General features: G+C 46.5%; 1 protein-coding gene across 1 annotated transcript in view; it reads right to left on the bottom strand.

Moving 5' to 3' along the window:
* LOC138447811 (small integral membrane protein 44-like) overlaps nucleotides 1-15,069 on the bottom strand; it is a 110,139-nt gene that overhangs the window by 80,744 nt on the left and 14,326 nt on the right. Inside the window, exon 2 of the mRNA XM_069604176.1 lies at nucleotides 3,011-3,266. Within this exon, the coding sequence (XP_069460277.1) occupies nucleotides 3,011-3,245 (235 nt within the window). The 5' untranslated portion in view covers nucleotides 3,246-3,266. The remainder of the gene's footprint in view (nucleotides 1-3,010; nucleotides 3,267-15,069) is intronic.

Genomic DNA, 15,069 nt, shown 5'->3' with positions numbered 1-15,069 from the left:
TTAAACATACAATGATACTATGTCTATTGTCGCCAGGATATAGTTCGGTTCACACAGTAACTTGTTGATTTTGAGTAAAAAATCCTTTGTGTCTCTTAAATAGGACGATAGGGACAGTACAAATGGGAAGAGTGTCTCATCAATGTATTTAGACATATTTTCTAGAAGTGATCCTGTTAGTGTGACGATCGGCCTGCCCAGAGGTCTTTTGTTGCATTTGTGGACTTTTGGAAGGAAGTATATAGTCGGGATAGTTGAATATGGTTTGTAGAGAAACTTGATTTCTTGATCCTCTAATATCCCCTTCTTTGTCCATTTTTTTAGAAAATCTTATACTTTCAATTGCAAGTCTTTGATAGGATTCTCAGGCAGTTTTTCGTAACAGGTTTTATCATTCAATTGTCTGTTGGCTTCGTGAATGTACTGTGCCCTATCCATCAGTACAATATTCCGACCTTTGTCTGATGCCTTGATGATGCATTGGGGTAAGAGTTATATATATATATTTTTTTCTGTATTTATTAAAACTTTCAGTGACTTTTACATTGAAACCAATGTGTGCAGTTTGGGTTCGAAGGACTTGCAACGATATGGGACCCCAATGAAATGGTTTCCAGTTAAATCAATAACTAAAATGCCTGGATACCACCAGTCTAAGAGGGCCAGCATTGTGGCCCTGTCAAGGCGAGTGAGTGGAGCCCACCCCAAATCAACATGAGTGCCTGAGTGTAGGCAGACGCCCCCCGCCCCTCCTTACCTGCGGTGAGGGTGGTGTCCAGGCAGGTGAAGCAGCACAGCAGCTGCGAGGAAGATGCCAGAGCAATGGTCTACAACAAACTAAAGGATGCTGGAGCGGCACAGCACCGGCACAGCACCGGCTACCTAACACAGGAGGAAGTGGAAAAGGACTGCAAAAAATGAAGGGGTACTGGATCACCTACAGCACCATCCACCAAAGAAGCAAGAAGCATACTGGGACAAGCCTCCACTAAACCACCAGGGATTGTTTTTAATAATAAATAAAAAACCCACGAAGGCCTTAAGCTCCACTAGGTCACCAGGGATGTAACTATTTTAAAAATGCCTGCAAGCTTTGAGCCATGAAACGTCCCTGGACCCCAGCAGGGTCCATGTTGGAAAAGGGCCAGTGTTTACCATCCATTCTAAGCCCGCCCATATCCTTCCCCTATCACACCCCCTGGAGCCAGGTAAGTGTTTGGACTGGGTAAGTGTCCAATTCTGCTAGAGGGTGTGGTATATATGGAGGTGTGTGTGAGTGTTCAAGTGTGGGTTAGTTGGGTGAAGACAGCAGGTGGTGGAGGAGGCCGAGAGACCAGAGAAGGCAAGAGCAAAAAGGAGTGCAGAGGCTATTATTATAAGGAGGGAGTCTGTGGAGTGTTTGTGTGAGAGAGTGGAGACTGTAAGTAATAGAGGTAGAGTAGGAGTAGTGGAGTGGAGTAGTGGTTGTGGTAGTAGTCGGTGGGAGTAGAGAGTGAGGGAAAAGAGTGGTAGAGTGTGAGAAGTTAATATAGTGATGAGCAGGGCACCATATCCCTGGGTCATTTGAATAGAAGAGTGGTGAGCAGGGCACCATATCCCTGAGAGTCTTGGAGAAGTAAAAGCAGTAAAGGGGTAGCGGTAGTAGCGGAATAGGACCAGTAGTAGAAGGAGAGTGGAAAGAACGACAGTGAGTGGGAGAATAGAAGTAGAAGAATTGGCATAGCGTGATACAGAGATTGTAACTAGAGGAAGAGTAGGAAGCAGGGAAGTGGAGTGAGAGGAAAGAAGGAGACGCCCCTAACAGAGATGGGGTAGTTGGAGGTACAAGCAATAGTAAGAACAGGAGTAGGAAAAGAAGTAAGATCAAAGGGTGGAGGTGGAAAGGCGGAGTGAGCGATTGGAGTGACAGTGACGTGGTGGGAGGAGAACAGCCTAAGATCAGCATAGGGAAGGGTCAGGTACGCAAGAGTGTGAAAGGAGTGAGCATGACTCAGGGCGAAAGAAGGCACCATTCATAACTCCCTCCGATTACTAAGCGGGCTAGGTAAGGGAAAGCATAGATGATCCCTAAGGCGACAGGTAGCCATCGTTTTAGGGAAAACATCCGTAGTTCCAGTCAGAAGAGATCACAGGTTGCACTGATCAACAGCTACTAATATCCCCATTAGGGACACTTGTATAGGGATGTGGGGATAAGGCCGGGGAAGTAGGGACAGAGAGGTACAGCCCTAGCGCCAAATCTCTTCCATTTTCAATGTTCTTTATGGCCTACCTGGTGGTAGGTCGAAAAGAACCTTGAAAACGGAAACCATTCTGACCCTTTGTATTTTAATAAACACCCTTGGACTTACTTACGGAGTCAGCATGGTTCTTTGTGGCAGATCACCCCGTCACACCAGTAACCGTGGAATATCCTTCATTATACAGGATTTGAGCATCTCATTCTATATTCTTTGTGTGTTTTAACTGTCCACCTTGTTTTGTTGTTGGAGGCTTTGAGCTTATTTGATTATTGGATACTGTCAAACGCTTCTCCCAATTAGGACTTGAAGTGGAATTAGGATATTGAATTCATGCTACAAAAGGCAGGGATGGGATTACTTTACAATTCACAGACCATATGTGTTACGAAATGTTGCCGGTAACTGGGACATTACAAGTCCCGGCGGTGCCGGAAGTCAGGCATGGGAGTGGAGAGACAGAAGCACCGTTGCTAACAGTGCTGGTGCTTCCGTGATGACTCTGCCTACCGGGGCTGATGCGCCCGGCAGGATCAGACCTGTCGGCGCAGCGGCCCCGGCAGGCAGATTCGTAGTTTGGCGGTCCAGAAACAAGGGTGCCGGTATACCTATCGACACCCTTGTTTCCAGACCGCCACACTTGTAATGAGGCCCGTTGTGTCACTTTTGTTTGCAGAGAACCTGTTCACTAATTGTTCTATTTTAAAAACAATATACCACTTGAGAGCTGATACACATAAACCTCACACTAAGCTCGTGGAGCAGCATACCTGCAATGTCGTGGCCGAGGTCTTTGATCAGGTGCCCCACAATGGCATAGGTGACGGCTACCACCACCAAGGCGGCCATGAGGAGATAGAGCACGGCTTTGGGCAGGGGGATCAGGTCTCGTTGTAGAGGCTTGTAGTCAGTATAGAGCGGGTTGTCGCTGCTCAGGGCAGACGACTGGTACAGGAGGTTGGCCAGGTCAGTCTTGTTGATATGTGTTGAGTTGGCCGACTGCATGTCTGTGGTAGCCTCAATGGCCTGCAGAAGAGAAAGAAAAGGACATTCGTGATTCAGCTACCTCAGAAATTAGGATATCCCATATCCACTGAATGTCACCTTGATTTTAATAGTATTCCTACAAACACCCATCTTCCCTTCCTAGGTAAGTTTGAGAAAGCAGTAGCCGCACAACTGCAGCAACACCTTGACACCAACAATCTCCTCCAAGCCTACCAACAGGGTTCAGACCCAGATACAACACGGAGACAGTAACCATAACAACGACACCCTCAACATCCTTGATGACGTCCCGTCGCCCTCCATTGTGTCCCTGAGAAGTGTCCTACACGCGGCTGCACGTCTCATAAAGGGTCTAAGTAGATGCGTCCACATCACCACGGGCCTCATTGATCTTCACTAACTCCCAATGCACGCAAAAATCTCCTTCAAGTCTTGTTGCATCATCTATAAGGCAGTCACCCTCAAGTCATCCAGCTACCTTGCAGAGAAACTCAGCATCTCCGGGCAGCACACCACCAGAAGTCAGGACACATGCAGACGCCACTGCAAAAAGGAAAGGACCAGAAAACAAGCCTTTTCTGCCTACGCCCAAAGACTGTGGAACCTCATCCCAGTTTGCATCAGACACCCCCCCCCGCACTCCTATAATTTAGAAAAGAACAAGAATCTCTCCTCCTCAAAGCCTAGGCCATCAAGTCACCTCTTGCACCACATGCCCGCTAGATGCCGCACTACCCTCTACTCACCGCCATCCAGTACCGCTGTGCTCCTCCTGTGTGTCCATCTGTATCCTACCCCCTGCTGTATATCTGGTCTGTTAATACCTCTGAAAAGCGCTCCATTATCCATCCGACCCTTGAGTCGGACAACAGAATGAAATTACTAGCTCTTCAGGCTGCATATTCAACCCTGATAGGGTGGTCATACGCTGTCAGTGATCCTCACTATTCCCTACTTTATTCAGCATCAGTCCATGCACTCCATTCCTCTTAAGGTGCTGTGATGTGAAGTACACCTACACTGTTCCCCATTTCCTACTCCCTAGGTCCAAGCATCTCCTATTGCGTGCCTCCTCCTCGCTCTTGTTCCTGTGTCTGCTGCTCCAGAACCTCTACCCATAGGTTCCTCTGCCGTGGTCTCTCCCCCTTCTCCTTCACTCATCCTCACTCTCCATCCCTGCTTCACGTTCTTAATTAGCCTTCTCTATTCCCTTTTCATCCTGAGCAACCCAGGGTCACCTCCTGCAAGTTCTGTTGCTGGTTCTTATCTCTTTGGGATACTGCATCATTCAGCTGCCTAGTTCTTCCCTTCTAGTATTTTCTCTCTTCTTGCCCCTTCCACTCTTCCGCCCTTCTCACATGTTTCCGACCTGTTATATCGGCCTGTCACCTTCTCCTCTAGCCTGCATGTTTTGTCTCTGAGACAGTTGGTGACTACGTCCACTCCCAAATGCTGCATCACTATCGGTCTTCCATACTCACTAGCCGTCTTATGGGATCCTAGATGCTGGCTACCTTTACTAGCTGGCTCTCTTTTTCACCACATGTCCATCTGTGTGGCTGTTCTTTTGCCTTTTCCTAGTTTTCCCAGTCCTGCCTATTTCGGCTACAGTCAATAGAACCATCACCAGTGTAATACCTTGTCTTGTGTACTGGGGTCTAATTTGCACTGTTCACTTCTCTTATTTGTTCCACATTTTCCAACTCCATCTCCCTGCTTTTCTCTCTCCTCATCCCTCTTGCCATCCACATTTCCTCCCTTTGCTCTATCATACTTCCCTCATGCATGGTGGCAGCTATGACCTGCTGGGCGGTCCTTCTGGCTAGGCTGACACTCGCTGGTTCCTCACCTTAGGAGTCATCTCTGTCATTCTCGCTTTTAGGCCTCTTGCCGTAAAGACTCACTTATTTAACCTGGAATAATCTCCTGACTCGCTTCTCCATCTGCCTCTTATGCTTGTTTGTCTTTGTCTTGTTCTTGTTCTTTGTGTGCCCTGAGGCCCACAGGAATGTTGGCGCGTTACAAAAATTAAAATAAATAAATAAATAAATAAATCTCCTGGCAACTTCCCCAATACTGGCTTAAGCATTCTTCAATATCACTTAACTCCATTCCATGGCTCGTAGATTTAGCTGGATATTTTGGGGAGGTATAAAGCCATAATCCGAATAAGAAAAGATCAAATTGATCTTCAACTGTCTAGATTACAAGGGAGTTAAATTGTGAAAGATGTTTTAAAGATACTATCAGGGAGTCCAATAACTGGAAGCATCATACAGTGTCAGTCTTGGGACTATCTAACTTGATTAAAAAGAGGAAATAGTGATAGCCACCCAGTGTAAGAGTCAGAATGTTTGAGCATTGATTACCCATGGCCGAAAATACCAGAAAGTAATAGATCTCTAACGTAACAGAATCCCCAGATGATTGGCTTAATTCAGGCAATGAGAAAGAGAGAGAGAGAGAGAGAGAGAGAGAGATAGAGAGAGAGAGAGAGAGAGATAGAGAGAGAGAGAGAAAAAGTTGTTTCCTACTTGCCATTCCTCTGATAGTCTTGTGGATTTGGCAAGCACTTTCAGAGTCACTGCAATTGTAGAATACATCAAGCTCAAAAGTGTAATAAAGCCTGTAGTAAAGATTGGTTCCCCATGGATGTTTTAAGGATAACAGAGTGTGAGCCCCTCTGACTACCCGAATTAGAGATCCAGATTTTTGCCACATGCAACGGACGCTGGGGAGTCCCCTCACCCGAGACCTTTGGAAGGGACTGGCGGTGAGACGCCGCAGCATGGTGCTGTGGTCGGCGGTATGCAGCGGAATTGACCGGAGTCTGGGGATATGACGGCCGGGGAGTCGCCACATCATGGCATGGTGTCAAGGTGAGCCCCCCATGATTCCCGAATACCTGTGCGTCGGTGTTGATGGCGGACCAGGTTAATACTTGGAGGTGCTGTCCCTCCAGTCCTGCATACAGTGTGATATGGATATCCACCTCCTGACCCCAAACCAGAAAGTGAATACTAGTGAGGGACAGGAAGCAGCTCCCCGGCACCACGAAAGGAGACTTCCTACTTTTATGGTGGTATCAGGCAGTCCAAAGAACTGAAAATGGGAAGTCAGAATGGTAGGTTAAGGATAGAAAGGTAAAGGAGAGGGAAGATGGTACTGAACATCCAGCACCCAAGCAAGGTGCAGGAGGAGAACAAATGTACCAGACTGGCCAGCTTGTTGCTGTCTCTGCCCCTTATGGAAACATGCACCGCGTCTGCCATCTCTGCGACCACTCGTCCTCCGCCTTCTTTCCCTGTGGGCAGGTACGGGACGTGGCAGCCACGGCTGAGAGTCCGCCATCCCCGCGCAGGGGCTACCCCTCCTCCCTCTGTGTGAGTCGATGCCGCTTCAGCTCGTCACTCCGGCTCCCGCTGCCTGTCCATGTGGCTCCCTGCTATGGTCGCTCCCCATGGTGCAACTCCTCTGTGTGTCAGTACACTTGCCCGGTTCGCCCGCCACATCTCCTTTCCGTGGCTGGCCAGGTGGCGGCTTTGCGATCACCTTTGCAGGCGTGCGCGGTCTGGGTCTACTCCTCTCATGGGGGCCGCCATGTTGGTGAAAGCATGCATACCTCTGGGACAAGCAGTCGCCTTCTACACATGCACGGTTGCAACGGCTTGGTCCATAGCCATGGCAACATGCCCTGAAGCATGCGGCTTCAGTAACGCTGCACAGAATATCCCGTTGAATATTTTAGCCGAAATGACCAGCATGGCAAGCAAGCGATAGTTTTTTGGATCGTCATGCCTACCCTTTTTCAAAACTGGAACAATTATGCTACGAGACAGGGATTTTCTGCAAGATCTCAATACTACAGAAAAGCTGATGCAAAGCGTAAGACCAGACTGTCGGCTCAGACCTAATGATTGTGCTACCGATCCGATAGGGACCCGGGGCCCCGGAGGACTTACTGGCTCCAATTATTCCACAGATGTCAATTATTCAGGGACGTCATCAACCCAGTATAATCAACATATGTACCTCCAAGCACCTGCTGAATATATTTAGTCCAAACCGAGTCAGATAGACAATTTAAATCTCTGGCGGTGAAACCCTACTGTTTACGATCCTCCAAAATTCTATGCTGTTCTTAGACATGGCTGCTTGCAATAAATCTCCCCACGGAGACACTCTGTGACATACCTGTGCTTCTTCAGCCATTTACAGTAGTTTTGTTTAGCGGTTTTAACCTTATGACCATGTGCTACCGATTGTAATGCTAACGTTGCTATGGGCCGTAGTTCTCGCATCAACATCCTCTTCCTATTCCTGATGTCCTTATCATATGGGTGCCGCTTGAGGTTCCTAGGCCCAAAGGTCACCCTACGAGTGGCAGATGTGGTCCTCACAGCACACTTTTGAATAATTGCCAAATGAGTTTCGAACTAAGAGATAACAGCATGGCACCTTCCCTTGGTAGATGCACAACGCCATATAAAAAAGAGCCCAAAGTATCTTGTGTGACCGGCAGTGCCTAAGCCATATTCCGGTCGTACCACGTGATACGAGTCAACCCGGAATTATTACTTAAATATCCGGTCGATCTCGGGTCAGAGATGTCTGCAGATTCAAATTCATCAGAATAGGATACTGGTCGCTCTCAGGACACTGATAGACACATGTCCACCACAATGGTGTGGAAGTTAGCAACACACATATAGTCTTATATGCAGCTCCTCCCACTTCCTACCCTGGGGAAATTTAGAGGATCGTCAGAGTAACAGACACCATTGATAACAGAAAAACCATACAAGTTCAGCAAGCAAGCCCAGCTCATCCCTTATCGATACGCCTTGGAGATACCCCCCCCTTCTGTCGCGAATCCTCACTGCTGATTAATTCACCCACTGATAACCCACTATGCAGGGGAATCTCCACACAGTAAGACCGGGCCCCCATACTTCAAATCCCCCAGTATAACCTCCATTTCCCTAAGAAGGGTCAAAACACTCCCTGTGTAGGGGGGAACATAAATATTTGAGAAGTAATTCCTGGGGAAATAATAAGCCAGGCTCATGGAAGTAAAGCACTTTGCCCACAAGGATAAGGGAACTTCCATGAGCCCCATAGGGTTCTTTACCCCTAGAGCAATGCACCCCTTAGTGCGACTTCAAACCACTGACTATACACATCCACAGATCGCCTGCACGTCATTTGAGCCAATGATGTGGTATTAACAGAGGCCATGCTGTGACCCTCTAGCAACCGCCCCAAGCGGCCTTGTCACATTCAACATCTCGTCAGCAATACCCACCTATTTATGACCATTAAAATCGACAAGTTCAATAATTGAACATTTGTAGCCCACTTTATAGATTGCCACACAATGTTCCACAATATAGAGAATGATATGATCAGTGTAATAGTGCACAAGAGAAGTGGCTAGGTTGGTACTCTCACACATGTCCACAATCTTAATGTCACTGCTATTGATATACTGCAAAGGAGCCACGGCATATAAAAGGTCCAACAAACGTGAGCGATTTAAGAATAAGCTGCAACCCTCACAAAATAAACATTTAACCTGCAAAACCTTTACAGTGTTTGACGGTAAGGGTTGGATGGCAGCTGGGGCAGCAGGAGGGGTGTTAACCCCCCCTAGATCCCAAATTGACCTGCGTCATGACACTGGTCATAGTGTGATTTGATTCTCCTCTCTCAACAGCCGTATTAGAAGAAAAAAGGACTTCAAGATTATGGACTGAATCCTCAGCCATCACCACAGATCTGCAGGATGCATATAGTTCTGGTCCATCCCTCGACCTATTTCCTACACCCTAATGAACTTATCAGAATTCTTTTGAACTTTAATAAAGGGAAACTTGCACTGCACATTAGGTGACCCATTCGCCGTGCCGTGAGCAGATGCTCCACCGAGAACTTTTTCCTCTGCGCTCTCCACCTGTAGAGGAATAGCCGTAGCACAGTTTGACAATTTTAGGGACTTATGGGCTCTTATAGTATAGGTACCGAGAGGTGGAATTTGATGCAATGGTCTCCACAGCTTCAGACTAAGCACGCCCATTTGAGACACAGCACTGTTTTGAACATCAGCTTGAAGCAAGACAGCAATTGTGTTAACCTTTTTACTGATGGTGTCCATGCCTCTGGCCAGAGAATAAGAGGCCTTCCACAGCTCATTTAAAGGAGGAGCTATCTTATCAAAATTGCTACACATAACATTCAGCTTTTCAGCTATGGCCTCACACTTAAGCATCAAATCAGTAAGCAAGGTGTCTGAAATCGACTGAAGAGCTACTAGCCTCAAAATCTTGTGAAAAGCTACTCTGATTCTCAATGGGAGCATCAACCACAAAAGACAATTGAGGCATCAAAAGTTCGGGAAAAGAGTTAGTATTACTTGTACCAAAACTGCTACCGTCCAACGAGATCTTATCAGCTTGTAACATTCCCAATTGTGTACGGGCCAAGCCATTCGTTGTTAAAAGTGGCTCGGCCCCAGAGGAGACCAGGCCCCTACTAAGTCGCATCAATAGCTCAAGCGATATGGGGGAGCTGGAAGACACCTCTATGTATTGATCTGTGTTAGGGGTAATCAATGCTTTGACAACTGTTTCTATGGTTTTTGTACCCAAACAGGGGACAGAAAATATAAGTTCTTCCATTAAGTAAGTACAAAGGTCAGTTGCCACATCTTTATTCATAGGACCATGGGGCGAACAAAAGTCTGTAATTTTCTTGTCAGGCTTAGTTGTCCCTATGTCATCCACAAGAATCACTGTTCTTTGAGGGCAATCCTGAGGGGATTGAATCCAATTTTTTGGGATTCTTTTCTGTACTTCAATGTGAAGAGAACCCAAAGCCATCATGGACGAATGGCTATCGATAGAGAAAAGAGGAGACGTAATACATTGAACACCCTAGGTGCGCTCCACCTCCTGCCCGACAAGCGTTACGTCACAAGACATTGCTACGGACCGAGAGAGGTCAGCTTGTGGCTGTGCCTGCAGCGGCAATGGTAGGCGCGTGACACTTCGGCATCGGTTTTATACGATCCAATGCGTCCAAATTACACTCCAGTGTATTTATCAATCAATCCACGTGGTTTAGGCTTACTGTAACAGGCAAGTCATGACTGCCAATCGTGGCCCAACAGCAGAGCCGATGTGCAAGCTGGTAAATACACCGGCACCCTGCGCCCAGACACCAAAAGACTCTGACACACTCCACTCTACCAGGTGGATATGTAGGTGGCGCAAGTGTTCAGACAAATGAAGATAGATTAAAGACTTCCATTCACAAATGCACAGTATAATTCTTTGAAGGTCTCCTGCTTGCTTTGATCACCAAGACACTCTGATACACAAAGGGAATTCTAAACTGAGTGAATGTGAATTGGGACACAGGGCAAATGCAGAAGAACCTGCATGGGCGGAAGAGCCTAGAGTTCCTGGTTGTGCAACCTATGAAGGGTGGACCGTGCAGTCTGACAACTGCGTCTAGAACAGGGAACCCTAAATTGTGAAAACCAAAGTCATTGTGAAATACGCCAAGAAGGAACACTGTATGTGAACTGCTGATACAATCCAGAGGAAAGGTCAAGTCGACCTGCAGCTGTGTTGAACTTTTGAAAACACGAGACAAGTACAAGTTGCTACGTTGAAGTCTTTGGCAAGGGAACCCTGAGGAATTGCAGATGCTGTCTTGAGGATGGAACCACAAGACCCTTTAGATTTCAACTGTGTTGTCCTGAAATTGGGAAAGGTAACCCTGAGGATTATGTGGAAATGTATTGTTTTGAACGAGATAGGTAATCTTGAGACTTTTTGTGGAACTTTCTTGAACTTGGGGAAGGTGAGCTGAAAAGAAAGCAAACAGCTGGAAGAAGCTCAGAACTTTTTTTTTATCACTGTTTCTTTTATTACTGACATCCCTACACATTGTCTAGCTTTAGTTGTGAGGGCAAGAAGATTTTGGGCACAGACAAACTTTTAAGTTGAGCTCTTTGACTCAGAACTTGCTTAGCTTTGTTCAGGTAAGGAAATCCCACGTCGGCATAGGGCAAGTTATGCCTTCTACCATCCGGACATTTGAGTTAATAAATCATTTCTGTTTGAACTTTGAATCTGTTCTCTGTGTCTTGCTTCATGATGCCTTCACAGTATCTATCTGGGCTAAACCAGCGGCTCCCTTAAAGGAAGACAATGGGACCGTAGGGAAAAATGTCTGGCAATTTTTCGGTTGGCTTTTTACGTGAAAAATGTCCCACGCACTTCAGGATATGTCCATGTCTTTGGCAGTAGGAATAGCCTGGGATCAAATTATAAACTGACTTTGAAGAGAGTGATTAAAAAGAAATTTCCCTGGCTTACTTTGGAAGCTGCAAGAGACATTAATCTGGGTAAATTATATATGACGATGAAGTAGGAGTTGAGAAGTGAACATTACCACTGCCAGTTCAAAATGTCTATCAGACGATGAGCTACAGAGGTAAGATCTCCCAACTTCTGTACAAATCTACAATGGAAGCACCTTGATGGAATACAAATGGCCTAGGGGCCTTGATGCAATTCATTCTGCCCTATGTTCAATTGTATTAAGGAAGAATATTGTATTGGCGAATTATGGGTTCCAGCAGTGTTGAGTTGCTTTGTATTACATGCTTTTAGCAAACTACAACCCTGAGTACAATTTTTAACTATAATAACATGAGATAACATGTTAATGAAATGTATTTTTTGTGTGGCTTTTCATTTTAATTTGGCCTTGTGATGGACAACGAAATGAATGTAAGTTTCACTTGTTCACTGACTGATAGTTTAAACCGAATAAAGTTATTCTGATTGATTGAACCGCTGGAATTTCGTGCGACACAGACTTCTGCACAGAATGCGTGATGCTCTTTATGAGAGTTGAGGTCACTGGGTGCCAACGCTCCTATATTCATTGTTCTCAACATGTTTGCAGCATTTGACGCCGATAACCACACTATCTGCCTGAGCTGCCTTGAGACCTATTTTGACATATCTCGTTGTGCCATGTGTCTGTTCTTATCCTTCCCATCAGAGAGGACAGCCTGGGTCAGGTCAGACCCCTTTCTTTCAAAACCAAGATTCAATCCTGTGGAGTACCTCGAGTCTCAATGCTTTCTTCGTGGCTATTCAATGAGAATCCTCATCCTCACTGATCACTTCATGCCACACACTGCCGCCTTCCAACTTTATCCTGGTTAGGTTTCTGCTGTGGTAGCAAGATGGAGGCACCCTGATAGCAGCATGATATGTATAAGCGATAGAATTTTGCCAACCACTAAGAGAGAGAATGTCCTGTACAGGGTTAATTGATTGGTGGCTGGCAGGGAGATGAGAAGGAGCAGCTGGACTAAAAGACCTGTATTTCTTACCACTGCACTGGAGTGAGTAGTCATTACTACAATTTAGTGATGAGCTCCAGCCTCCAGTCCCTTGTTCAGTGCTTCTACAACCATCCCTTGAGAGACCTACAGTGTGTCTCTGAGGCTGTACCATGGGACCTTTAAGGCTGCACCACAGGGCCTGTTAGTTCTGGGAGAGAAAGAAGAAGGGCCCTGCCTTCAAGAGGGAATACGACTCCTCTCAGGATCAAGGTGACATGTCCTGTACTGCCCAGTGCAAGGACCCATTTGACATTAGATTAGGGATTTGTAATACGCATATCCCTTCGGAACCAAGCAGTAAACTGCATCTAGGTGCAGGTGTTAGAATCCTTTGCTCACATCATGACAGTCACAGGACCCATCATTCTCCTTGACAGCCTGAGGTCCTGGGCTCCCGCCATCTACATGCTATGGACTGCTACGTATTCAGCACTGCGCTTTAGGAACCCCTGGCGAACATTACAAGGATGTACCTGGTCACTTCCTCCTACTAACATTGCCATACTATGCACATTTGTATCGCCCAACGCATCGGATGTTGCAAGGGGAAACTGTTTCCACCTTGCAGATCCTGTGCAGCATCCAAATCGTCTTGTTTCTGCTTTCGGCACAGCCCACGCGCACTCTCACTTTTACAAATTGTCATGCCACATTGTATTGTGAAGCAGTAGGGCAGATTGGTTACCTTCCTAGCTTTTTAGGTTTCCTTGGTAAGTAACAATGAAACCTCTCTGTAACATGACTTCCATCACTTACCTGCCTCACTCGTTCTTTTATCACCTAAGCAGGAACACTAATCAGAACTCAACCTCTTGCTACTCACTGCCCCCTAACTCTCTGACCGCCATGCAGCATATTATCCTCCCTCTTGAATTTGTGCAGTGTCTAGGGAATGCAGTAATATTTGTTTCAAGCATAGGTTGGAACCTTACTGGTGGGACCACAGCTGATTCATGCAGTGGACCGCTGCAGCTCCGGCCTGCCTAGGGTATCCATGCCTTGAAACTATGGAAAGAGGAACTCAATACCCATGTGGGGCAATCGATGGCACCAGATTGGCGTGAGTAGGAAAAAGTAAATTTTCACGCATTGTCTTGGGTCAAAAGGTCAGCAAGTAAACAAACAGCCCCCATCCAAAACAGAATGTATGAAGAGAGTGTGCTGAAGACCCCTATATGGTTCTGGGGGCTACCAAGGAGGTGGCAAAGGGCCTGCCATGTAATTTAACCTAGTCTAACTCAAAAGAGTGGTAATGAGCACATGAGGCACCACTCCTGGATTCCTTCCCCTCTTCTAGCACCTAACCAGGCTTGAAAGTTTCTTATGAAAGACAATGGTGTCTAAATCTGTATGATATGATATGATATGGCATTTATAACACGCCTATACACAAGTGTTTCAAGGCGAGACACATCATTATCACATGATTTATACACACCAAGTGCCTAGTAACATAACTACCATAGCACCTTGCATAGACAGATAAACCCTGAAAGCACTGTACTCTGGAAGAGTACTTCACACAATGTGTAGTAACCTGGGCCTTTTATGAAATGCTCTTCATTCTAAATGTCAATTTTGCACTGCAACATTAAAATGTGCAACGAGCAGCCCAGTCGCCAGTAACTGGAAAACATTAATGCAATGCTTTTAAAACAAGACTTCTATGGTAGCTCACGTGGGAACAATGTGTCCTAACCTTGGGCCTCCGTACAAGAAAGATGAGCTGAGAGCTTGAGGAACCTCATTGTGTCTCACACGCCAGGCCCCGGGGAGCTGTCAGCCAGGTGGCCAGGACACGGCCATTGCTTTTGGATCCAGTTCCTGGGGTTGGACCAGTGCGGGAGGATCACCTGATGAGGGGTGCTCGGGGAGTGGAAGTGGGACACCGAAGGGTGAGAAGCAGTAACCCCTATCCAATAACACCTTTTCCCCATCCTACCAGGTAGGATACCTAGGAACTCAACCCCTGACCCCTTTCCCGACACAAACACTTTTTCATGGACAGCTCACTGTGAGAGAAAACGGACTAACACCTGAGCCGTATAACTGACATGTCCCAACACAAGGGTCAGGCAGAGTCAGACAATTACTGTTAATAACACACACCTGACTTCCATCACCCTTGCCCACATAGATAAAAGGAGGAGCACGAAAGCACACTTTGAGCAAGGCAAAACACAAGAGGAAGCAGCAGTTCCGAGATGGCAGTTTAATACGTGGAGAAAGACGGCAAAACCAGAAAGGGTTGCAAGGAGGGAATTGCGCTTGGCCTTTTCAGATGAAGGAAACTGCTACTTTCACGAGTCCTCGAGAATAAGAAACAGAAGACCGGGAATTAAAGCTGAAGAAGGTGCATTGTATGTCGAAGGTACCTGGGGCTCTCCCCCATCA

This window comes from Ambystoma mexicanum, chromosome 3q (genome assembly GCF_040938575.1).
Source record: "Ambystoma mexicanum isolate Mex_15411 chromosome 3q, UKY_AmexF1_1, whole genome shotgun sequence".
Taxonomy (NCBI): domain Eukaryota; kingdom Metazoa; phylum Chordata; class Amphibia; order Caudata; family Ambystomatidae; genus Ambystoma; species Ambystoma mexicanum.
Note: the sequence above shows the minus strand (reverse complement) of the source record. Positions and strands in the feature narration are given on the sequence as shown.